The sequence below is a fragment of the Astatotilapia calliptera genome, chromosome 1 (genome assembly GCF_964374335.1).
Source record: "Astatotilapia calliptera chromosome 1, fAstCal68.1, whole genome shotgun sequence".
Classification (NCBI taxonomy): domain Eukaryota; kingdom Metazoa; phylum Chordata; class Actinopteri; order Cichliformes; family Cichlidae; genus Astatotilapia; species Astatotilapia calliptera.
Window position 1 is genome coordinate 39,954,256 of NC_137422.1, and position 25,757 is coordinate 39,980,012.

Sequence of the window (25,757 nt, forward strand, 5' to 3'; positions counted from 1 at the left end):
GGCTCACAGCTCTTTAACTCTCGTGTGTCTTCATTAGAGTCAGTGTGGACAAAGGCAGGAGGCAGCTCAGACCGTGTGCACCGGATAACTGGTCGAACAGGATTTCAGCTTCCAGCTGTCTTTCTGCAGCAGCAGCGTACGAGCTGATCAGGACTTGGACACAGCTCAGAGTTTAGTCTCTCAGCACTTCATATATTGAGGTGAGTGAGGTGAACTCCTGAAGTGAGGCGTCCAAACGTGACTCTCACTCTTAGATCAGACAGCTATGAACACCCAGCTGCCAACAGGAGAATGCTCTGATTTTCCAAGATGTCACTTTCCATTACAGACTTCACTTCACCCAATCAGATGAAAAATTACTTTCAATCTGGTTTATCTCACCGCTTCAGCCTGCTGACACACACACACACACACACACACACACACACACACACACACACACACACACACAGCTGATATCATGTCAGCTCTCAGTGCAGTAACCTTTTGTAACCAGCTCCACATAAACTGTTTGATCAGATGTTTTCATCACTCTGTGATTGGATGAGATGAGAGAAGCAGCAGTCAGTGTGTATACATTTAGATGAGTGTGTGTGTGTGTGTGTGTGTGTGTGTGTGTGTGTGTGTGTGTGTTACTGATGTTGTGGGGACCTAAATCTGTGTCTGCAGGCTTTTATGAGGACGTTTGTTATCTGCACAGGAAGTAAACCTTTGCGTCTTTCTGCTTTGTCTGTGGTGGTGAGACGAGAGGCGGAGCCTGCTGTGCGTTCACGTTTCTGCTTCATGCACAGACTTCACACACAATAACATAAGAACATCGTTTTATAGATACAGCAGACCATCTTTTTCATTGAATTATGTGCTGTAGATGCTAAATAAAGGCCAAGAAAACAGGACGCCGGGGTTTTTGAGATTGGATATGCAGACCTTTGATTTGTGTGGTATCGTGACCTACCACTGACGGGACAGTCCACAGTGAGGTTGGCGCCTGGACGAATGCTGATTTGTCCTCCGACAGTGGCTGTCAAGCTGTGGCCCAGCATCCCCCCGTGGTCTGAGACGTTCCTCCAGGACACCGCGATGGCCGGAGGCTCTGAAGATTCACACAAACTGCATCAGCCACTGAGCTCCCATCACATCCTCCCGTACCCTTAATGACAGTATATATCAATAAAGTCGTGATTCGACAACCATTAGAAGAGTCTCCAGGTTTTTCCAAGGATACCTAGATGAGCAGAGACCACGACTAACCTCTGATGTAAAAACATCTATTTTGCCTCAAATATCCCAGAAACTCCTCATTTCTGAAAAGACGTTCATCAGTTACTTCTAGTCGGCTTTCGAGGGTAAAGAGTCCAGATTTGTGATGAATATCAGACAAACTGTGTCCAGCACTGCAGCCCGTCCATGTAAGTGTGAGACAGTGGTGACAAAGTGAAGTTGTGCTGCATTCAAAGTTCATGGTAAATGACACGGAGGCTGGTTAGACACAGGAAATGACATCACTGTGTCATCGGCATAGAAATGACATTTTGCACTTTTGGGTTTAATCACTCACTTTCCTCAGAGAGTAACTGTAACGTCCGCGTGGAAGTTCAGTGAATTCATTATTAGACCCGATCGCCTTGTGTCAAAATGCAAAATAAACTCACCCGCTGTTTAAATTACAACATCGAACACAGAAACTGCACATTCAATATTATTTCCTGTTAACCTTCTGATTGTCTGGACATAAACAGAATAAGAAAATATCAGAAAGTGATTCAACTGTTATTTCTTGTGCCAACAGATCAGCTTCCCGAACTTCAGGCTGATTATTTTGCGATCAGTGCTGCAGCTTTACTGGATACAAACATTCGTGAATGAACATGAATCAATCTGGAAGAATACCCCCCCCCACCCCCCAAAAAAGCTAAAAAAATTAGTTTGTGATTCCAGGACTGTATAAATCATTAAACCCCACCACCCGGGTTTGTTTGCAGTCATGGAGCAGGCTGAGACGGAGCCACAGCGTTGTGTTCCTGTAGATCGCAAGTGGAAAATAATCCCTCACACTCGACACCAGTGGAAAAGAAGAACTGGGTTCATGTTGTGAACAAACACAGCTGTTCCACACTCTTTTCTGCAGGCTGAGTAAGACGGTGAAATCTGTAAACGTATATATTTATAAATCCATTTATTACCGCGCGCTCACAGACAAAGCAGGCCGGGATTGATATTCATCAACATAGTTAAGAAAAGCCACGAGGGAAATTACAAAACCTCCACTGGAACTGGAGAAGATGTGCATACAAATGCAACCTTACGTGAGACGAGTGAACTGCAACAAAGAGCACACCTGCCAGCAGCAGCTGGGAAGCCTCCGAGTCTGAGCCCAGCGCGTTGGCAGCGGCGCACCTGTACTGGCCTCTGTCAGACGCTCGGAGCTGCAGGATGTGGAGGCCCGCTCGATCCCAGGACACCCTGCGGACACACGAGGAAAACATTTTTACTTTTTACCCAACTCATGCCAACAAGGAGAACACGGCTTCCTCATATTCTAGTACTTCTTTCAAAGTGGGGCAGCTAAAACGGGCGAAGAGTCTCCGCTGAGGGACTGGTGAATAATTTTGGATACAGAGGAACTTTGTTGAGCTGTAGATGAGGAGATCATCACCCAAACACAGAGAAACACAAGGAAGAAACTGCAAGTGCTATTTTATTGTTCACAGAAGAAGCCTGTAGCTCTCTAACATTTTAAACCTGACGTTTTGGGTTTTTTTTGCAAAGCCAGGTGTCGTTATATTAACACAAACGTCGCACCTTTGTGCTGTGATGTCACACCTTGAATATGCCATCAGAATATAATCGCTGTCAGAGAATGTAACATTTTAACAAGTGTAAATGTAACAAATGGCTGAGGCGGCGCACACAAACAGACTTCTGTAAGATTTTATTATTTGTAGCAGCAGGTTAAAAAATCTTTGGTAAAGCAAAGTTTTTCAGGTACCAGGTTCATCTTCTCATAACAGAAGCAACTACATACAAGAATCACTGAGAGGAGATTCATTAGAGGCTTCGTTATGCAGTAAGAGTCTGTCAGACAGCTGTCAGCTACAACGTGAGGAGATACGAGTGCGTCGCTACGTACAGGTGGCCTTTAGACTAAAACAACACCCCTCCCCTGTAAGGGGAGCAAACAGCACCGGGCCAAAAGAACCAGAGAGCTGTCCACGTCGCCGGGCTCAGCGACGCCCCGTCTTCCAACTGTAGGCCTGAGGAGTGACACACAACATGCTCACAAAGCTCACACTAAGCTTTGCAGCAGTACAGTTACTAGAGATATTTTAAACCACGGTGCTACAGCGCACACACACTCTGTGCTGCAGCCTTTTAGAACTGCTCTGCAGCTCTGTATTCCAGACAGCAGTGATTTGCATGTAGATCAGGCACTCATAACTGTTCTCCTTCACTGCAATGGAAGAGACGTACTTGTTCTTTGATCTGCGTCTCCGCCGTAATAACACAGACGTGAACTTTTCACTGAGGAGTAAAAGAAATAAATGCTGCAGACCTGCTAAATCTGATAAAAGTCCTTTTTAAAAGGTCAGTCAGCAGCACAGCGTGATGCAGAGCTAACTTCAGCTGTTATCACGCTCAGCTCGCGCCACAGTTTCAGCACTTTGATAAAACTCAGTCAAGAGCGGCTGCAGAACATTGTGTTTTCCTCTGCAGCCCACAGGTCTTGTAAATGTCAATCAAGTGTCCGTCTCACTCGGGCGTTCAGATTCCCGACCGTCCTCAGAGCTTCTTTCTCTCGCGCTCGGATTAAAAGAACCGTCTGACATTTTTGGAAATGTGTTTGTTTACCGGCTTACCCGGCATCAAATCGGAAAATCAATAGCAATTTCATCTCAGCGCATCTTACAGACAAGTTCAGGACGTGATTAAAAGCAGCTGAGCGCCACAGCAGGGAGGCGGAGGCTAGCACCACCTGTCGTGGCTTGTTTCCTCCTTAAATCACTTAAATAAACAGAATGAGGAACACGAGGACTCCTCTCATACTGAAACTAGCAAATATCAAAGCGTTTCTTTTAGATTTGCTCTCAATGTACAGACATGAAACTGATACTGATTTTCTTTATCTGACTCATTGTGCTGAAAATCTCTAAGGAAGAGATGAGCAAGAGGAGAAGAAAATGATGAAGACCTCAGGAGACAGTCAGACCAGTTCAGTGGAAAAGCCTCGGCCATCTCTCCACAGCAGCTCCTTCGTTTTACAAAACTGGGTTTTCAGCTCATCAGGTCACAAAATGATCAGACTGCAGCCACGAAACACAGAACTGTTGCTGAACTATGAAGCCGAAGCTCACAAAACTCCTCTAACGTCCCCCAGACATCAAAGGGTTTGTGCCATTACCATCACTGCCAGAGGGGGCGTCAAAGATTCCACACTATGGGCTTAATCAATACGATGAGGTTAAATCGTTTGCATATCACAGGAGGAAAAGTTGCTACAGAAACACGGAGAGAAAAAACGATTTAAACATACGCTTTCGAGCTGTTTGCTGCCACTTTTTCTGGACTTTTATCAGGACATTAATCAATAATCCATCCTGCACACTTTGCAGAACCAATCAGTGGCATGATTTGGACCAGGCCAGTTCAGCGGGTTTAAACCTGACTCATGATGACAGCGGCACAGGGCCGGCGAGCTCGGAGGATGAAGAAGAAGTCGTGTTGTGTAACGCATCGGGGCAGAAACACTCGGTCGTGCTGTGATTGGCAGCTCCTGCTCCCACGCATGGGCTCCGTCGCAGTGAGTCGCAGCTCGCAAACCTCCATCTGCATTTCACAAGTTCCAGTTAAGAAAATCGAATGTGTTTTTGAAAAGGGTGGGCTGACATGGACGAAACTACACGAGTGCAAAATGTGTGGTCATCCTGCTTCATCAATATTCATTGGACCAGAGCCACTCAGTGAGGTTTCACATCCAAACACTGCATCGTAACACGGCCTGTTAAAATGAGCATCACGGCTCAAAGTCAATAAACCCACTGATAAAATGTGCCGGCTCACCTCATGTGCCAAAACTTTCATCTGTGGAGGGACCGACTTTATAAATCAGTGAACAGAATAAATGATTCACAGCATTCTCTCATTTTACTTTCTCAACCCGTGAGGCTGGAAACAGCGGTCAGACTCACACACGGCTCCGACCACCTCAAACTGAACGTCTGACCTAAAGGATCAATGTTTGATATCCATGACTTAAAGGCTACAACTAATTAAAAATAACACAAGGACAGCACAGTGGTACAGTGGTGGCCTCACAACAAGAAGGTCCAGTTCCACCATCAGCCCACATGTGGAGTTTGCGTGGGTCCTCTCCGGTACTCCAGCTTCCTCCCACAGTCCAAAGACATGCAGTTAGTGGAGTTGGGTTAATGGCTCATTCTAAATTGTCCCGGGTGTACCCCGCCCCTCACCCTAAAACAGCTGGATAAATCCAAGAGGATGGATGCATAACAAAAAGACTAAATACCAGCTTCTTGTAACAAATACGTGATCATTTTTACCTAAAAAGTAAAAGTAGTGGAAGACAAATGTTTTGTCTGACAGCTGAGCCTTCGACCACAGATTAGACAGAGTTACAGACACATCAGCAAAAACCTGAACGAGGTTCAAACTCGTTCAATGTTCTGCAGACCTGATAAAGGCGATAGTTGGGTCGGTGATGTGGCGTTTTGCTGAAGCCTCCTTCAGTCATGCTGCTGCAGGCTCAGGCTGCTGGGTCCTCCCACAATGCACCAGCAATTCTCCTCTGTACTGCTTACAAGAGGTATCGTGGTCACGTGCTCAAACCTTTGATCAGAACTGATAAATGACTTCCTGTCAGGCTCAGAGACGGCACTCTTTAAATAAACAAGCAGAACTAATCGGGAAAGCTGTGACTAGCCTGGTGTAGAAGCTCATACCATCGACTGAGGCGGTGTCAGTAGTAATTATGACTGCTAGTTAACACCGACTGATTGTGGAAGTGAAAAACACGCATTCAGCCTCTTTCAAAGACTTCCTGGGGAGTCACTGAGAACCAGGGGCATCAGCAAAGCAGCAAACATGTGGGAAGGCCAGGGAGATCCACCGGTGTAATTAGCTTCCCAATTAATTCACTGTGAATATTTCCAGGCTTCATCTGTTGCAGCTGGAAAAGATCACAAAGAGAAACATGAGCTGTAGCTAATTAACAGAGTGAGGAGGAGGAGAGCAGCTAACACGCTGCAGTTGAAGAAGTGATGAGGGGCAGCGAACGCAAAGATACAGGAGCAGGGCAGGTGAGGGAAGCTGCTTCCTCATCTCTGTTCCTCTCTGCTGTGACTCTGACTGACTGCACGAGCTAAATACACCCAGAACTGGACCCTGGAGGCAGCATCGTGTCAGCAAATCACAGGAAAACTCAACAAGCTCAAAGTGCTGTTTGAAGAAAAAAACCCTGTAACACGTTCTCATGTTGGATGCTTTCAATTCTGAGAAGTGGGAAACACTAGACTTTATTTTGAAAAGCCAGTAAATCTGTACGCTCCTTTTGTCACCTTAAGTCTTTTATTTTGACATTTTAGGAAACTTCAATGTGTCCTTCGACTCTCTGAGGACTTTAATTTTGAAACTCAGACACATCATGAGCCTGTAGCATGTGCTACCTACCGTTTGGGAAATCCTTAAAACTGTCATTAAAATTTGACACACACCTCAAATAGGCTCATTTTACCATGCAGATGCTTTTATTTTTGGATAAAGGTAAACATCAATAGTTCACATTTATTGTCCTGTGGGTTTTATTTTGAAAAGCAAATTCTTACAAACTGGAAAGCATCCTGTTGACTTGCTGTAAATAACTTGGAGCTTATATTTTGAATTTGTGAGCCACTCCGAGCATCTTGTGACTTCCTGAAGCAAACACGAAGCTTCCAGAGTTCACTCAAATTAAAAAATATCACATGATAAATAAATCATGTCAACGATTAGTCAGAATCAGACTGACTGGCCTGTCAGCTAGCGCAGCTCTGCTACCTGTCAGAGTGCTGCAGCAGAGCTCCATCTTTGCTCCAGCTGATTTTGGGAGGCGGGGATCCCTCCGCAGGGCACCGGATGGTCAGCGACCGTGTGGCGTTGGTGAGGAGCGCGCTGTGTCCGATACTGATGTCGATGTTCTTCTGAAAGGTGGATGGGACGCTCTGCTGCTGTCTGATGATCGCTGGTCTCTTTGCTACCGTCTCCAGTGGAGAGTGCTCGGACCAGTTGGGCAGTCGGTCTGTGGACGGACCAGGAAGCAAAAAGAAAAAAGGTTATCCTGAGAAAGGAGGCCGAGGAAGGTCAGCCGATGACACGGAGAGACGCCTGATGGGGTTGCATCAGCAATCACAACAAACACGGAGCACTTTATTAGGAACACCTGTATACCTGCAGTGCAGTTCAATCAGTCATGTAGATAAACGTCAGGAAGTTCACATCAAGCCTCAGAATCACTGAAAATGTTTCTGGTAGGATGAGTGTTGGTGCCAGACGAGCTGACCGCAGTCTGGCACTGATGATCTCACCACAGAAACCCACCCACCGACCAACTAACCTCTTTCCTTCTCACCTTCCTTTAGTCCCTTTTCCTTCAATTGTCTTTCCTGCTCCCTTGTTCTTTATTTTTTTCTTTTCTATCGACAAACTTTTTAATGAAAGACATGAAAAAGTGTTGGAAGAAAGACACCGCCTGCACAGTGTGGTCGGCTGGGTCTCTGCTTACCTTTAGCTTGTCCTCCTCTCCTCGTGCTTCTGGTCCAGAGCTGGGCAGGAGACATGTGTGTCAGCAGGGAGGAGATGAGCTCTGAGGCCTGCTCCTGCTGGATCTCTCCTCTATCAGCCTGCAGCGTGACATTGATCAGTCTCTCCTCCACCCGTGGCTGCAGGGAGGCCTCCTGTCCGCCAGCGGGCACCAGAGAAACGCGGGCCCCAGGTCGGATCGTCTTCAGGACTGAGTCGTGGCTGTAGCAGCTGGGCAGCATCTCCTCCCAGTCGGGTCCGGGAGCAGGCGGTCTACCCGCCGAACTGCCGTCACCGCCTATCAGCTGGAGAGTGAAAATGTCTGAGGCGGGTCCTGCCACACATTTGTACACCCCGGTGTCCTCTGGCTCCAGGAACTGGATCTTCAGAGAGCCGGACTTGGTGACGCCCAGGCGCTGGGAGCTGGGTAAGGCGCTGCCATCTTTGAGCCAGCGGATGTAGGCTTTGGGGAACCTTCTGACGGGGCATTTGATGACCACAGAGGTGTTGGGTAAAAGATAGGCGTGGCCACCAACGGTCAGGTGGAGACGCCTCTCTTTACGGGTCTGGATGTAGATGTTGTGCGTGCTAATGAGAGCGGGACACTGTTTGATCCCTTCCTCGTAGCCTCTAGTCTTTGCAGGGCGTCTCACCGGCTGCTTGACCTGGTTCTTCACAGCGGCTTTTCGCGAGTCTTTGGGTCTCATCTGCTTCTTGTGCTCTGTTAGGAATCAAAGAGAGACGACATTTCTTCTCAATATGGTGAATATTTTCAACAAACGCTTAAAGTTTGAGAAACTTCAGAGGAACAATTCATCTGTTTTAGAGGTCACCACAGTGGATCAGCTGCCTCCACCTGCTCCACCCTCCTCTGTCACACCAACCCTCTCCATGTCCTCATTCACTACATCCATGAACCTCCTCCGTGTCTTCCTCTTTTCCTCCACCCTGGCAGCTCCATCTTCTGTCCAACACATCCACCATCCAGGGCAATATTTCCTCTCCCACTAAAAGCTGAAATGCTGCTGTACCTGTTCTGGTTCCAACAAAGTTCATTTGACTTATTGATTTCTAATCTTTCAAGCTAATTATGGACATTTTTTTTCTTCATTTATGTTTCTACTTTGAAATGATGATGAAATGATGTCAGTGCATGAAACAGTCGAACCAGAATAAGGACAGGTGTTTCCTTATAAAAACACTACATTACTCTTACAGGAAGAAGCTCCTCCTTAAAATAAAATAAACCTTCAGTGACGGCTGCTGCAGTATTTTCAGGGCTCCTGGTCTTCCTCAGGTGTCTGAACATCATCTGATTTAAAGAAGTGGTAACAAGGCAACAAGAGTGGGCGACTTATCCAATGAAACCACTGATTGTATATAAAACAGACACAGTGCAGTCAGCCGCTGGTTTTGTGACGCTGTATTTCAGCGGCTGCTGTGTTGTTTGTTTGGAGCCTAACCTGATCGTGTTTGGATGTGGTGGTGGAGTGCTAAGTGAGGCACAGGTGCTGCAAATGAAATGCACTCAATCAGCTGATCATCAACGGTGCGAGTGTCTCTGTAAAGAGCAGTTCTGACACTTTGCTGGTCTGCAGGTGTGTTAACACAACGCCAAGGAGCACAGACGCCAGCAGAGTTCTTAGACAATCAAACTTCACAATCACTTTGAGTTTCTATTGAATAAATAATGACATGGCCTGGCTGGGCTCCTTCCGGGGGGTGGGATGCCCTCAGGCCTCTGGGCCTGAAGCTCGGTCCTCTCTGGCACAGCTGGCTGCCAGCAGAGCCCGCGGGCACGCCACTGCAACCCCCTCTGGCCTCTGCTCCGTAGCTGCGGGGTGACCTCTCCTTTGGGGCTCCACTCAGCTCTTCCCAGGAGGGTGGCACGGTTCCCCCCCTTTGGTGGTCCTCCTCGGGTCCTTGTACTCTGGGGCCTCTGGATGTCGGGGGCCTGGATCTCCTCCATACCTGCTTCATACCCTGGAGGACGGGGCTGTGGCTCCCCACACTCCCTAGCAGATCGTTACATGGAGAAACCTTTGGAATGCAAGCACGCTGATCCACACAGGTATGCACACAGGTGTACACACAGGTATTCACAGACGCGGACTACAGCTTTCTTGGCTGCTGCCTCAAAGCACATTGTGCGCTGTCTATCTTGCGTGCTGCACAATATCGTTTATTATTTAGTATCTACTGTTATCTACTGCTAGCTAGTTTATTGTGACGGTGCCGTTTTTTTTATTATGTTGCTCTTTGTTGTTTGCTGTCTCTTCTGTTTTTTTTCTCCATACAGGTGATCCAGGTGTTTTGTTTTTATTCTTTCTTCCCCCCCTTCTCACCGTCTCTTCTCCCCTCTGGTTTTCTTTCTCTCCCTCTCTTTCTTTCATTCTTTCTCCCTGTCCTATCCCACAGTCATGTCTGTCCCGTTTGTAGCAACTGAAAATAAAATAAATTCTTAATTATAATAAAGGTCAATCAAATGGACCAATATGGCAAGGCCATGATGATCCACTTGGTAAAATAAATCCGCTTGGCATCTTTCTTGGCCTTAAGACAACAATTCTGATGCTAAAGATCCAAACGGGACACAAAAAAAAAAAAAAAAAAAGAATAAATAATGACATACGTTAAGGTGTCATGTGTAATTCATCTCAGGTTATATTTTTCTGAGGACTAGAAGAAGTAGAAGGTCCACCTGACAGCCACCTGCCCCTCTCATTGGCTCCTCTGCAACGAGGCGCCAGCTGTTCGCTCACAGCTTTGAGTGTTTGAGTGAGAAGCGCGAACACAAGTCCATTAGTTCAAGAGGCAGGATGTGCTCATGTCTTTGTTGGTAGATGAGAGCATTTTGAAGATGTTTGCTGCTCAGCAACATGACTCATTCTCCGCTGCTGAACTTGGGAGTGGGAGGAGTCAGGAGTCACACCTCATGTTATGTCTAGGACACCCTTGACACGCCCCCTCGGCTGGGGGCGTAACAGGACGTCTCCAACATGAACATCATGTTGTTTTCAGCAAGACTTGAAACTAAAGACAGAAAGACGCATCTGCTGCGTCTGCATCTGCTGCGTCTGCATCTGCTGCGTCTGCATCTGCTGCGTCTGCATCTGCTGCGTCTGCATCTGCATGTGAAAAGTGATGTTGAAGCCTCAGTAAACAGCGACAGCCCGCCTCGGCTGGTTCATGGGGAGCTGGTAGCTTCCTTTATCTAACACCAGCGATATGTACATATGTAGTAAAGCTATTGTTGTGACTCTGACATTAATGAGTCACTCACTGAGTTTAAACTTTACTTTAACAGCTGAGTAACACTGCGCGTTACTGCGTTCTTTCAGAGGTCTTACCCAGAACCTCCGCAGTCATCTCAGTGACCCACGGTGATGAGGTATGTGTTTAGGCTCAGAGGCCCTCTGTGTTTATTTGAATTCCCGACTGTACTTTACTTAACATCGAGCAGGACGGCTAAGTGGATTCCTCAGAGCTTGCGGGGGGACGCGGGTCAGGCCGCGTGACACCTCTGCGTCAGCTAAAAGCAGAGTACGTCCTAACAAGTACGAGCAGTTTGGGTCTCTGTGAGTGATGATGGTTATAAACCACGCTGATCGATGGTCATACTCAGGGCATGAGAAAATGCAAACACCTCCCTCTGAAAGGGACCCGGATTTTTGCTTTACACCATTAACTCAAATAAAAGCTGTGAGCTGACGGCACAGACGCCGATACAATGAGCACGATCAGTGAAACAGAAGAGGACATTCTGACTTTTGATATTCGGTCATGCTGAGCAGGGCAGGACTCTGAAACAGTGGGCCGAGCGGCCGTGCACAGATCTACGACTGAGCGCTGAGACCGGATTCATCACATTATGTCTGCTTTGGATTTGTGACCTCAGGAAAGTCTTTTCTTTCTTTGTAGTAAAAACAATTTGTCTGCACTGAGTCCTCAGACTACAGCACGAATTAGCGTTTAGCACTTCCTGTTCTCATGTCCTGAAGTTCTTGTTTGTTTTTAGACAAGTGAAATATGTTCTGCGATTAAAAGAAGATCCAATCAGACCATCAGTAAAAGCCCCACTAAAGGTTTTATATGTTCCAACAGGGGTGTGTCTAAAGCAGGGCAAGGGGTGACACCCTCTCCTGAAAATGTGGAGCCCCTCCATTAACACCTGTGGACTAGAGTGCTGTTTATTCTACACGTCCAACGCTGCTGGAGGAGAGCAGCAAGAGACGGAGGTGAGGTTTACAAGATGGTAGTGAGGATTGCTGTGGTGGATGGTTGGAGACGTGTCGCTGAGGAAAAGACAGGCTGAGCTGAAGATGTTCAGATGTTGATCGGGAGGGAGACAGGAAATGAGTCCATCAGAGGGACAGCTCAGAGTCAGGCTGAGAGGGGGTGGAGGATGAAGATGGAGCTGCCAGGCAGGAGGAGAAGAGGATGAGCTCACAGGAGGTTCATGGATGTAGTGAAGGAGGATGCTGGGACAGGAGGAGGTGGAGGCAGATGATCCACTGTGTAAGTTTAGCCCGTGATCAAACACATCAGCCATCTGGGTTAAAGAGTGAAAATTATAACGAAAAACAAAATGCATTTTAAAGTTTGGTTAAAGCCCAATGTGCAGCTCAGAGTTGGCAGCTGCAGATCTGCCAGGATGCAACGCTGTGCTGCAGCTCTGCTCAGCAGGACACTTTAAAAGGATTCGGGTTATTTGGCCTGTTTGCTGCAGGCGACGTCTGCAAAAACAAAACAGGTCCTGTGGAAGATATTTCTTTATGCTCAACACGGAGAAAATATTCAACTGATGAAAAAAAACTGCATGCAGCCGCATTTCAATCTACACGAGGTAACTAGGTTATAAAATATAAATGTCATTCGATCCGTGTAAAGTTCAGCCGGTCAGGAAAAGACACTCGTCAGCCTTGATAACTTTTAGCCGAGCAAAATATCACAGATCCACACGGAGGTTACCGTCCAGCCAGCAGGCTGCACACATCGCTGCGACGAATCCTTCATTTTGTTGTTGTGCACACGCAGTACGTCTTCAAGTGTTTCCTGACCTCTGTGAAGAAAGAGCCTCGATCACGTGCTTCATCTCTAACACTGAGCCCGGCCGTCGTCCTTTAAACTGGCTCCGCCTCTGTCGCCTGACCACGACGCCGCACCTCTGCCCTTAGTTCGGGGAGACACCAGCAGATTCAGACGCACCACGAGGACAGGAAGCCCGCCTTCGATTTCCAGCAGATGTTAGATGATACTGTAGTTGATGCTGTCAGGATGCTGCTGCTGCTCGCTTCACGCCCCAAATCAAAAATGGAGGATGCTGCGAAGCGGCTCGTGGTGCTGCGATGTCTCTGATACTGCCAGAAAGGTTTTTCATGACATCAGAAACCTGTCAAACATCTACAAACAGGATGATTACACGGCTTGTTGAACGGCTCTTTGCTAAAATGTCGTGGAGTTCATCACCTGACAGAGTCAGACTGTCCACACTTGAAAGGACACAGACGACCTTTAACAGCTCGTGAAGGATTCTCTGGAGCGCTGGGTGCTTTTCTCCTGATCCGCCTCTGATGATCAAAGAAACGATTAGTGAGACTGGCCTCCCGCTGATCCAGCGTAGCACTGACAAAGCCCCACCCCCGTCCTGTGTGACAGATATCACAGCTCGCAATGTTTCCAACTGCCGTCACTTTCTCTAACCATACGGTGACTGAACGTTTGTTACAGCTGCAGCGAGGCCGGCTGGACCAAAGTCTGCAGGATGGGAGCATTGACGTGCAAATTCATTTGCAGTAGTTTCACCGCTGGCATCCCGGCTCTCTGCAGCACAAGCTTCCCTCCTCAGTGAGCTGCAGCGACCACGGCGGCAGCCCCGGGTCTCAGCAGGTCTCTCTCTGCTTTTCCTCCAATTCTTTCCATTCAATTATTAAACACATTGAAATTAATGAGAGGGGGAATTACGGCAGTTGCAACTTGCATGCTCCACGTTTTGAGGTTTCAGAGTTGTTCCAAAACCATTTTTAGATCGTCCCGTTTGAGTTTCAGCTTCTTCTTCTCGGGTGGTGATTCAAGCAGGCGCACAAGTTCTGGGCAGAACTGCTCAACCGTCAGACGAGCACCTCTGAAGCAGCCGACGGCTAATTTGCACTAAAGCGTCGTTTCAGCACGGCGTGATCGCACGCAGGACGTGAACATCTGTGCCAGGCGACACACTGAGAGAAGATGCATGTCTGCATGATCACCATCACTGTCTGAGAGTTCAATCGTGACGCTGTCAGGTGTGAGTCTGCCCATAAAGTCACCTGCTTTGACTCGAACACATCTCCTCTGCATCGCGTCCACACAGCTTCCACTGCAGCTGCTGCCGTTACATCGCTCGTGGTTCTTATCTTCTAAACTGACCTGAGGTCTGTGTGAAGGAGCCGTGTGTTTGGTTCCCTGATCAGCTGCTTGCATCTCTCCTTTCTCATCCCTGACCAAAATAAAGAAAATAAACAACCTGAACAATATGAAGAACATTATCTGTCCGTGTGTTCCTACAGGCTGAAACGCAGGAATCATTCTCTGCGAGAGGAAGACGTTTAACAGGCAGCTGTTACGTATTCTGTTGTTACTGATGGTGCTCCAGTTACAGTAAAAGCAATAAAAAACAGAGTGAAGGTCATATTCACTGAAACAAAATGTCATGTATTCACTAAATGTCTCACCCTCCAGTTTACATGGAAATATAATCTCTCCCTCCCTGCAGAGGAAAGTCAGAGAGCTCATTAGAGCAGCTCGTTTTCACAGTGCTGGGCTGTTTGTTCAGTTCTTCCCTAAAAACTCAGAAGGATATTATAAACAACAATTCCACACACAAAAGGAAACATTCCCACACACAGTAGCAGGTTTTCCTGTCAGCACCCTGCGGCCAGTCTGAAAAAATGCAAAACGTCCGTCAGATCTAACAGAAGCAACGAGAGTCCAACAAATCTCACGGCACAGATGTGTGGGAGCTTTTTCTGTGGCCCTGCTCTCAGATGAGAGCGGCAGCAGTCTGTCTGGTCCTCTCATCAAGTTAAGAACATGTAGAGTTTAAGGCTTCTGAGGCGGGCGGTGCAAAAAGCTTTGGTGAGCGCCACGTCGTGCCAGTCTTATTCACCAGATCTACTGCAACTTCATTCACTTCAGCTTTGTTCACGCCTGAGCAGATCCAGGACACAACGGCGAAGAAGAGAGATCTGAAAAGAGCAGAAGCTGTCCGTGCACACCTGAGAAGATGATCTCTAAAAGGAGGACGGCCATGTTTGAATCAGGTAAGGTTTATTTATATGAGCTGATTCTCAGAACTCCTTAAACATTTCATACATGACATCATGTTTATATCGAGTCACCTCGAGCATCTGTTTGCTCTGAAGACACCGGGACTCTTCCACTGACCCGGCCTCGGCCTTCGTTCTGATTAGGCGGTAATATCCGAGGCGGCAGCTGGAAAAAACATTTCCTGAAACACACGTGGACTCTCAGGACTCACTGCGACATTTGCGAGGCATTAAGTCACGTGTTGTGCAGCGTGCAGGCGAGTCGAGTCGCGGAGGATTAGAAAAACAGATCAAACGGTGACTCTGATGTTGGACCAACACCGAGGCGTTTATTTCACACAGACGTCAGCGAGCGGCGTCTCCTGCAGCTTGGCCGCAGTCATCACGTGAAGTCATCGGCACTCACTGAGCAGCTGCTGAACCCGATGCGTGATTTTCACATAGGCTTCCCACACAGCATACGTGCACGCATATGGCAAAGCACAGCACGCTGTGTTAGCGTGAAGATTGGCCAGTCCGAGTTCCCTTCAAGCATTCAGAGAGTAAACACGATGGCCTGATACACTGCTGTAAACACTGCTCAGAGGCCCGAGGGTGAGACTGTTTCACCAAGCTGTAATCTGCCATGTCCCAGCGACAGTCCTCCTCACAGAGAGTTTATATCGCAATAAACAACATCCATCCACCCTTTTCTGTCACATCAGGTTCTCACATCACCAGTTGACCTGTTTGGCTCTGATGCACACACGAGGACGACACGCAAACACCACGCAGAAAGCCTCTGGGCAGATGGTGGATTCAAACCCAGGACCTCGAGCTACCCACTGCCGCCCCGGTCCTCATCCATGAAAAACATATTCCACCTGACCCGTCACAATCAGCTGATTTATATTAAAGGAAGCACTGACAAATCTAACCTTCGTACTGAGATATCAGCATGCTTTCAGAGTTTTAGGCCCTGTACGTAGAGGGGGGTAAAATTCAGCATCATCTGTGGATACTGGAGATATTTTGACGTGGCAGAAATCACGGCAAGAAGCAAAGAAAAACACATCTACTGATCAGATGGATGGCGGTTCAATCCCTGACTCTGGTCAGATACCAAAGTGTCCTTGAGCAAGACACTGAGCCCAGAGTTGCTCCCGATGCGTTCACTGAGTGTTACACAGAAAGCACTTACACACTTAGACACAAACTCCTTCTGTGAAAGTCAGACACATGAACAGGTTGCTGGTGTACCTGAGGCTTCTGTTTAAGACTACCGTCACCCAGCCATCCTGTTACCCAGCTGCTCAGGTCAGTCTGCCGGGGGACAGCTAGCGGGGCCTACGCTACCACCGGCTACAGGGGCCTGGCTAGCTAAGGGTTTTTCAGTGGTGTGAATCCGAGTCTCCCATTCAGTGATGCTGGCCTCTAGAGCTGCAAATAGACTACATTTATAACAAGTATCATTACTGCTAAAGGAGGTGGAGGAGTAACTACACACCTGACACAATGAGCAGGAGGGACAGGTGAAAAGGCCATGCTGCTAGCGAGCCGGCTAAGCTAAGCTACGCTAAGCTAAGCTAAGCTACGCTAGCCGAACCCTGTCACTGTAAATTAGTGAGTGAACACACAGAGTGGGCTTCGGATGAAGCACCTGAAGATTAGACTATGAAATAAGAAGTTATCTGTAAGTTTTTAATTAAACTGGCTACACAAAAACACTGTGTTGGAACAGGAACAGGAAGTGATACGCAGAGAGAGCGAACACCAAGTGACAGCGCCACCCAAAGGAGACCGCCAAAAGAGCGGTTCCGTGCACTCTGTGTATGAATGGGTGAATGAGGTTTGTTGAGTGCTCATCTAGAGCAGTAAAGCGCCGTCTAATAACCAGTCTATGTGAATTAAAGTGACTGATGTAACTGGCGTGTCACCTGCCTTTGCCCAAGGCAAAGCAGGTGAAACAGCCTGAACACGAGTGTGTGCGTGTAATAAATGTGCATTAAATCAGGCATCAAACCCAGTGTCCCGCACAGATGGTCACAGGAAAAGTGTCTTTTCCACAGGACGGACGTGTTTGTGTGCTCTTACTGGGACAGGCCATCATGCGGCAGGTTCGTACGAGCGGCGGGGACGGTAAACCCGAGCACTGCTCCCTCGCCACCGTCACCTGACGGCCCGCCGCCGTCAGCTGGAGGCACAGCAGCTCCCGGCGCTGGATCCCCAAACCGCAGGACACGGAGCACTGCAGAGGAACGTTAGACACGGCAGAAAGGTTCATGACAGATCTGCAGGACCCCGGCTGGGTCACACTGGCTGATTCTCCTGTCAGGTGTGGTTAAAGTGAGGGAAGAAGGAATTTATTCATTGGAATATTTGATATGCCCGGCACATTACTGTCCTATATTACTGTCCATAGATAGTTTAATGAAGGTGGTAACATATGCCCTGTAGAGAGAATAGACTCAGATTCTATTATTTTATTCCATTGACACTAGGAGTCCCAGGCTTCTACCTTTCTACCTTTAAAACCCACCACCAGCCAAATGGCTGGTAGGCTTTTAGCTAGGCTTTAGCTTCAGCCAAGTGGAAGCTAAATTGGCTAGTCATTCATATGTAAATTAGGTTGTTAGCTGGGAATTCTGGAGGGAGGGGAGTGGGTGTGTGTGGATGAGGGGGTGGGGGAGCTGCTAAAAGCTGTGAACTTCCTTTTGTGTTTCATCTTGATGCATTCTCAATCATCCAGGGAAATAAATCTCCAAAAGTCACCAACTTGGAGTGTTTCAGTTTGCCATCTTAGGGAGAAATCAACACACATGGGTGTATGTCCTTTGTTGCTGAGATTTATTGATAAAAACAGTACAAAAAACCAACCATTTGTACACATATTTACAAATAATAATAAAAAGTGAGTGAGTACATTTCAACATTTTCAGCAATCACTCACAATCCTGGCACTGCCATGGTATCTGTAGTCTGCATTTACCACATGTGTATCTGTAGCAGTGAACACATCGCACAGTGGCATGATTGTTCTTGCATTTGTGTTTGACCTGACACATGGCTCTTTTTCCAGGACTAGGTGTGGAGGGTTGTGTCCGAAGCAACTGTTCTTTTCTTGCCTTCTTCTCAGCTACATGAGAGTGAGCCAACTCTCTTGCAAGCTCCACCACATTTACATATGAATGACTAGCCAATCCACTAGTGGATTGAGGAATTTCCCTGCGAATCCTGTTGACTGTGCCGAGGATGGTGGTTTTCAGTCTAAGAAGTTTTTGCGCAAGTGAAAGCGATGTGAAAAAATTGTCCGTGGTAACATTTCTGCCCTTGTCTAGGAATGGTTCTATCAGCCTCATTACTACATTTTCAGAAAGTCTCTCCCCAGTGGGACGATTGGGGGCCTTGCCAAGATATGGGAAGACATTGCAAATGTACTTGGATTTTAGGTCGCAAGCCACCCAAAACTTGATCCCAAACTTGTCAGGTTTACTTGCAATATACTGCAGGAAACAGCACCGAGTCTTTGATGGGAAAAGCTGTTCATCAACGGTGATATGTAGACCAGGGTTGTAGCACGTGATGCAGTTGGTGACCAATGATCCCCACACACTGGAAATTGCAGCGAACTTATCAGTCTTTGCTCGATTTGCTCCATTGTGGCATCAATCAGACCACTGGTATAATGTTGAAATGTACTCACTCACTTTTTATCATTATTTGTAAATATGTGTACAAATGGTTGGTTTTTTGTACTGTTTTTATCAATAAATCTCAGCAACAAAGGACATACACCCATGTGTGTTGATTTCTCCCTAAGATGGCAAACTGAAACACTCCAAGTTGGTGACTTTTGGAGATTTATTTCCCTGGATGATTGAGAATGCATCAAGATGAAACACAAAAGGAAGTTCACAGCTTTTAGCAGCTCCCCCACCCCCTCATCCACACACACCCACTCCCCTCCCTCCAGAATTCCCAGCTAACAACCTAATATACATATGAATGACTAGCCAATTTAGCTTCCACTTGGCTGAAGCTAAAGCTTAGCTAAAAGCCATTTGGCTGCTCTCCGGGTTTTAAAGGTAGAAAAAGCCAAATGGCAGTCCGTGGTGATGTAAGTGTTGAGCTGGCAGAATAGAGCTGGTCTGTTTGTGAGTGTAAGGCTAATGTTGGTCCTTCTCTGTTAACATTATATAACTTTAGGTTGTTGCACAGTGAGAAATGGTTCATGTTATAAAGTTACATTATGAGTTTTAGAAAGTTGGTACCAGGTGTGTGTTTTCCCCCCAGTAGGCGGGCGTCAGGTATACTGGTGTAGGACCTTCAGTACATATCGAGCTCAGCACACCCACATCTGGCTCTAGTTACCTCAAACATCTGCAATCAGATGGTTTTCAGTGGCCCAGTCTACCTGCCAGTGTGTTAGCATAAATAAAGTGGGAGGATACGGCAAAACCTGAAATCATGAAAAAGTGACTGATTTGTTCCTGGACTCAGATTTGTACTTTTTTGGCAGACAGCACTTCTTTGAAGCTGTGTTTTATTGGCCTGAAACAGTTTTGTCCCAGCTGTTATAGTTCATCTGGTTAAGCTATAGCAAACTGTTCACATGTCTGTTCCATTTATTCATTTTTAATGTGAATCGGTGTATTTATAGTATTAGTGTTTATAATTTGTTGCCTTTCTTGTTCTTTAAGTTCTTTCCTCCCGTTTATTTTCTTTCCGCTCGCTGTCTGAGTTTGATGTCTGCAGAACGATTGCCTGCTTCTCTAACTGCAAAACAAATCTACCTGAGGGGCTGAACCTGAACCAGCCTGGCTCTTCAGCAGGAATGTGTTACCATGGCAACCACCAAAATTGATTTGTAAAAAAAAAATCAAAACGTATCGACCAAATTTTAACCCGAATCACTGAAATACTGAGGCAAGCAGCTTCAAGTTACTCGACTTCCTGCTATCACTGAGACACAGGAAGGCAGCTGTAGGTTTTCTCTAACAGCAAGCACAGGAAACAGGCAGGAATATAACGCTGATGTGCAAATTTCATGTACGGAGAAAAAGCTCACGCTCCTTTTTTAGGATGACATCACTATATCAATGTTTGCAAGCAAACAAGCAAAGGGTTTCTTACCAGTGCTCGTGAAGAAAAGACAAAGACCACATGTGATGGTTTCATGCTTAATGGTCTTGTCTCTCCAAAACAAGCTCCAGGCTGGGTTTGTGAGTCCTAACCCTGCTCGCCTGCACAGACCTCTGGTTGGTCAGGCCTGCCTCTAAGCACGCTTCCTGCCCATCTACTGCACTCTGATTGCTGCTGAAGCCGTTTAATCTAACTCTAATTAAAGACACTGGCAGTACAATCCAGCTGCAGCTTAAATCAGACGTTGCACAATATGAAAAAACAATATGACATTTCTGCACTGTGTGCTCACCTTTCCCCATTCTCCTCCTGCTGTGTAGGGCACACAGTCCATATTGCCACAGCCTCTGTTTGTAGCGGGCTTGGTTACCTGGCAGGCGTCGTCCCCCAGCCACCTGTAGGCCCCCGTGGACAGGAGCTGCTTACAGTACACCTTCCGCACCTGAACACCATCACCACAGGTCTGGGAGCACTGGAGGGAGGAAGCAGAAGAAGAGCGAGGAGGTAGAAAGACAGGGCATTAATCACCCTCCGTACACATACGCTCAGAAAGTCCGTACCTGCTGCCAGGCCTCGGTCTCCCAGGCTGGAGGACAGTCCACCTGGTTGCAGGGCTGCAGGATGGCAGGTCGGAAATCCGTGCACGCGTCCTCTGAAATAGTCTGAATATCTTGCTGGTCGACGGACAAAAGACGCATGCAAAACACGCTCCTGGTCTGTATGCCGACACCGCAGGACGCAGAGCAGCCCGTCCACGCCGTCACCTCCCACCTGGCGAGAGAGACGGAGCTTCAGACAGCGAAAGAGGCGAGCTCAATCCTTGAAGCAACAGAGTTAATCAAAGGATTAAAAGACGCCTCTGTGTCACCTTGTAAAAGTATGATCAAACACACTAGAATACTCAGGTACTGCAAATAAAGAGACGCGAGGCTTCAGGTATGTTGGCATCTCATGTGGGGGAGATGAAACACTCTCACTCTGTCCAGCATCATTTTTAGGTGCCGTTAATCACGATGCAGAGCCGTGCTGCGCGTCGGTTATGTAAAACATGTCTGATGTTGCATCAGCTGAGCACTCAAACAAAACTTCACAGATGTGTTGTGTTATGATGCATGCACCGCACGCATACAGCAAGCTGCAGGTGAACAACAAGCTTGTTCCTCATAAATCTGCTCTGTGCGGTCAGAAGGAGATCTCTAACTGCATGGACGGTGCTGAAGAGCCAATCAACAGCCAGACCAGAAACCTATGAGCCAATCATGTGGTTGCACTGATGCACAGGCTCACAACTGTGTGGCGGGAGGCGTGACAGTCAGTGCTCAGGTGGGAGGAGCCAGAGGCTTTGGACTGAAGCCCCACCCACCTCATTTTTAGTGTGTGAGGAGCAGCCAAACAAAATTGGCATAAAGGTAGGATGACTATAAAGGGGGAGGAGCTAAACCAAATTATACCAGACAGAGGATGAACTGAGGGGCTGCACTGAGGCCAGCATCAGATAAAGAAGGATTACTTTGAACTGTGAATCATGCAAAGCAAAGTCCATGAATCCAAATGTTGAGCCAGACATGAACAGAATATATCTGCTTGAATTTCTCACACAGAAACTTTCTTTAAAAGACTTTTATTCATCTGTGCCGTGACTAACTCCATTCACAGTTTGATGACCTCGGCTTTTCATGTGTCTTGCCAGACATTGCACTATTCGCCTCATTTTAACTTCAGACAGATCTCTCTCTCCACACGCTGCCCGAAAACTGTGATTCTCTTAATAAAGCTGAACGACCTCTTTAAGGAGGTTTCTCTATAATTAACAGGACCTGACAAACTAATTAAAACCCCATCTGACGCTGACAGCAGTTATCTCAGAAGATGTGAGAGTAACACAAGCAAAAACTAACTGAAATGTCGCATGCATAATGATGTGGAACGCAGTGTAAATGTATGCATTTTCTATAACTGTAATAACACATTTAAAAAAGTCGTCACACTGTTTTGTGTAGAGATAATGAGCTCAGTAACATCTGGGCTTTTGCTTGGTTGACCTGATGATTTATCAGTTTGTGTCTTTTTCAAGCTCTTCTGTGTGCTTTGGCGCAGCAGGAAGAGATTTAGTTTAGTGTTGAGTTTTGCTTTGCTTCTCTCATGTCACTGCACTGATGACTCGATTGGGAAACCCTGAGGAACCGAAGCGGGTTTACACCCAGATCCCAGTTACCCACGAGCGTCAGTACTGAGCTCAGAAAGAGTGATACCTGTGTGACATGCTCCTGTGATCAGGTAACTTCTAAGATTCAGTTTTTCTCAACCACCAAATCTACACGTGTGGGGAAAGTGGAGTCACCAACATGCCCACTGTGGGCCATCGGAGCAGCTTCGGTCAGCAAGCATCACCTGAGTTGGGGAGAAGCCAAGTTGTACACTCCGCCGCAGGCATCCTGTCCTCAACATGGGACTAACAGCTATTAAGAGACTACGAGCGGCAAAGTTCCTTAAACACATCGTGACAACCAGCCTGAGACCAAGTCCTGTGCAAAACCACCAAACCATTAGACAAGCTGAACTGTCAGCTTGGAAAGGAAGCTCACCAAGAGTGAGCGACTGGTCAGGGGTTGTCAGTAAGCCAGATGGACAGCCCAGCCAGGGGAGGGATCAACAAGGTGAGGGACCAACCAGGTGAGGGACCAACCAGGGGAGGGCCCAACCAGGGGAGGGCCCAACCAGGGGAGGGCCCAGCATTGTGGAGCCTGATTGGCATTTGTGTTCATTTGTCTCTCTGCTGCTTTCCTGGAGGATGAAGGAACTGATCCATTAACTTCCCCCCACGTCCACCTGACCTAAATCCAACACAACACCTCTGGGATGTTATGTTTCCTCAGACCCGGAGCTCAGTGGTGCTCTGGTCCAGATCTGGGAGGACACCATCTGTTGTCACATTAGGAGCATGCCCTGACATTATCAGGCTTATACACAAGCTCCCGGGGCCCTAAAAACTACTGAGTATCATTTTGAGCTGCTGCAATGAAATATGAACAAATGTGACTCGCCTGCTGCATCATTTTTTCAGCCCTCTGTATTTTGATTATTCACATTCCCAGGTCCATATCAGTATAGATATCCCGCATGATTGTTTTCACGTTGAGGTCTCACATGTTTTCAAAGCGTTCCTTTATTTTTTTCATCACAGTATTTTTCACTTCACAGATAATGTTTTGAGCTGCTGGTCTCAGTTATTTGCTGCACAAAAACCCCAACAAGGACAAGGCTGCATAATCCACTCTCACTGTGTGGGATACAAGATTATTCCCAAATGTCCGACCTGACTGCTGACGGCGGTGGACCACAAACTACACACCGACCTCATACAGAGCGCAGGTGTCTTTATGGTGTTCTTTCAGTTCACAAGGTCAGAGAAACCACAGGGAGAGACACGAATCCCAGCTGAGGAGAATGATGTATAGCAGTCACATGCACAGGCTGAGTGGGAGAGAGTTATAGACACAGCAGAAGAGGGAATAGGGGAGGTTCTCCACCTCCCCGCGCTCTCGCTGCTGGACTCCCAAACTCAGGCAGCGGGCTACACCCCGGGAGTGAGGGGTATTACTCATGTTGTAGGGACCTAAATCTGTTCACACAATCATGTTATGAGCAGAAAAAGCAAGTCAGCAAAACATAAATCATCACATTTTAATGTGAAGACATATTTTAAGGTTAAGGTAAGTCTCCGAATGAATCTATGATGCACCGTCCTCTGAAATCGTGTGTGTGTGTGTGTGTGTGTGTGTGTGTGTGTGTGTGTGCGCGCGCCTGCACTCTGCAGCTGCTTCCTGTAAATGTCCATTAGAGGAGGAGGGAGAGATAAATCACTGCGTGTGAATCAGTTTGTAAGACTACTGGACGGGCAAACATCCATCCGGTGCCTGGAAATGTGCTGGAAACTTAGAGCTCACACACCCACTCACGGGTCATAATCAGAATATGTAATCAAAGTGTAAAACTGAGAACAATGTGAAGCAGATTTGTGTGTTTGAGATGTGTTTTTGGCTTCATCCTCTCACTAATGTTACAACAAACACATGTGAAGGCTTCTAACCGCTGTTAACGACACTGGATATACAGGATATACTGTGAGGCCACTGTGTGCTCATCATTTCCTGTGCTTAATGGCACTTTGGCAGAGCTGGACTTTGCTTACTCCATGTGTAAGGCTGTTGAAAACAGTGCAGCGCAGGCTCAGCTGGGAACCTTCTGGTCAGCCTGGTGCTGCTGGTGTGATGATGTAGAGCAGCGGTCCCTAACCCCCGGGCCAAAGGCCGGGCCGTGGGAGCTGAGGCTCGGTGTGAAATTTATGGTTTTCAGGGTTTTTATCCTTAACTCGGTTTCCCTGGGTCTTTCCCGTGTTGTAGCTGTGTGTCTTATTTTGAAAGAAATATTTGCACGTTACCATAGCGACCAGAGAGCATTAAGGGGCAGAGAGGAGGATGCATTTACATGTACACACAGGAATATGTATGTAAATACACACACGTATGTGCTCAGACAAAACAAAAATAGAAAATACATAAAATAAAATAGTCTAAATGAAATTACAATGATTAAGTCTGAAATGGAGTAGGAAGAAGTATAACATACGTATTAGTTCTATTGAATCCCACTGTTCATTGTTACCCCTGATTCCCGTCATCACTTACCCCACATGGCAAACAAGAATGAAGGACATGTAATAACTAGAGATGGCACGATACCACTTTTTTATGTCCGATACCGATATCATAAATTTGGATATCTGCCGATACCGATATGAATCCGATATAGTGTTTTTTAATCAACAAAACTGGTTTTTAAATATCTTGCTGCATTTTGTATAAGTTCATACTCAAGTTTAAAACAACAACTACACTAAAGCTATTCTGTTATACCTGTATGCAAAAAAAAATATTTCATAGTTCAGCAATACTGATCAATCTAATAAACTTAGACCTACACCATCCTCCCTATTCTGGTATTTTAAAGAGTACTTAGCGTAAATATTAAGCAACCTAACTAATAGGGTTCCAACTCCCAGCAACAACAAAAATAAATAAATAAAAAATAGGGAACCACCCCTCACGCTCCACCTCATGATGCTTAATCGACGTAATCAACCTTAATTTGATGCAGTGTGAAAAAAATGCACAGAAATCAATTATTTTTCAAGAAATATTAAATAGATTCAACATCTTTCTTCAACAAAATTGCAGACTGCACAGATGGTACCTTCCCAAAGGAAAAAGTACTATAGCTTACTAGGGTATATATTAGACTTAATAGTTACTATATACAGTAATTGACTTCTATTCATTTTATATCAAATTAAAACTTTGGGTGTCAGATAATTATTTATTAAAAGCTCGACATTTTAAATGAGAATAAGAAAGAAAAGTATGTCTTTGTGCCCCCTTTTCCCTGTTCATGCCCTATCGGCCCCCCTGGCTAAACTTTGCTAGATCCGCCCCTGCACAGTTACCAGCGTCAGCTGTAGAAAAAGATCCTCGAGTAGAAAGT

The 25,757-nt window shown here is 46.6% G+C and overlaps 1 protein-coding gene across 4 annotated transcripts in view; it reads right to left on the bottom strand.

Moving 5' to 3' along the window:
- adamtsl3 (ADAMTS-like 3) overlaps positions 1-25,757 on the bottom strand; it is a 226,175-nt gene that overhangs the window by 12,329 nt on the left and 188,089 nt on the right. For all 4 annotated transcript variants that reach the window (XM_080300885.1, XM_080300882.1, XM_080300884.1 and 1 more), the window contains 7 exons: positions 20,777-20,987; positions 20,509-20,688; positions 17,169-17,322; positions 7,775-8,512; positions 7,051-7,291; positions 2,339-2,463; positions 956-1,093 (listed from right to left, as the gene is read on the bottom strand). In XM_080300885.1, coding sequence (XP_080157011.1) covers positions 956-1,093; positions 2,339-2,463; positions 7,051-7,291; positions 7,775-8,512; positions 17,169-17,322; positions 20,509-20,688; positions 20,777-20,987 — 1,787 coding nt within the window. The remainder of the gene's footprint in view (positions 1-955; positions 1,094-2,338; positions 2,464-7,050; positions 7,292-7,774; positions 8,513-17,168; positions 17,323-20,508; positions 20,689-20,776; positions 20,988-25,757) is intronic.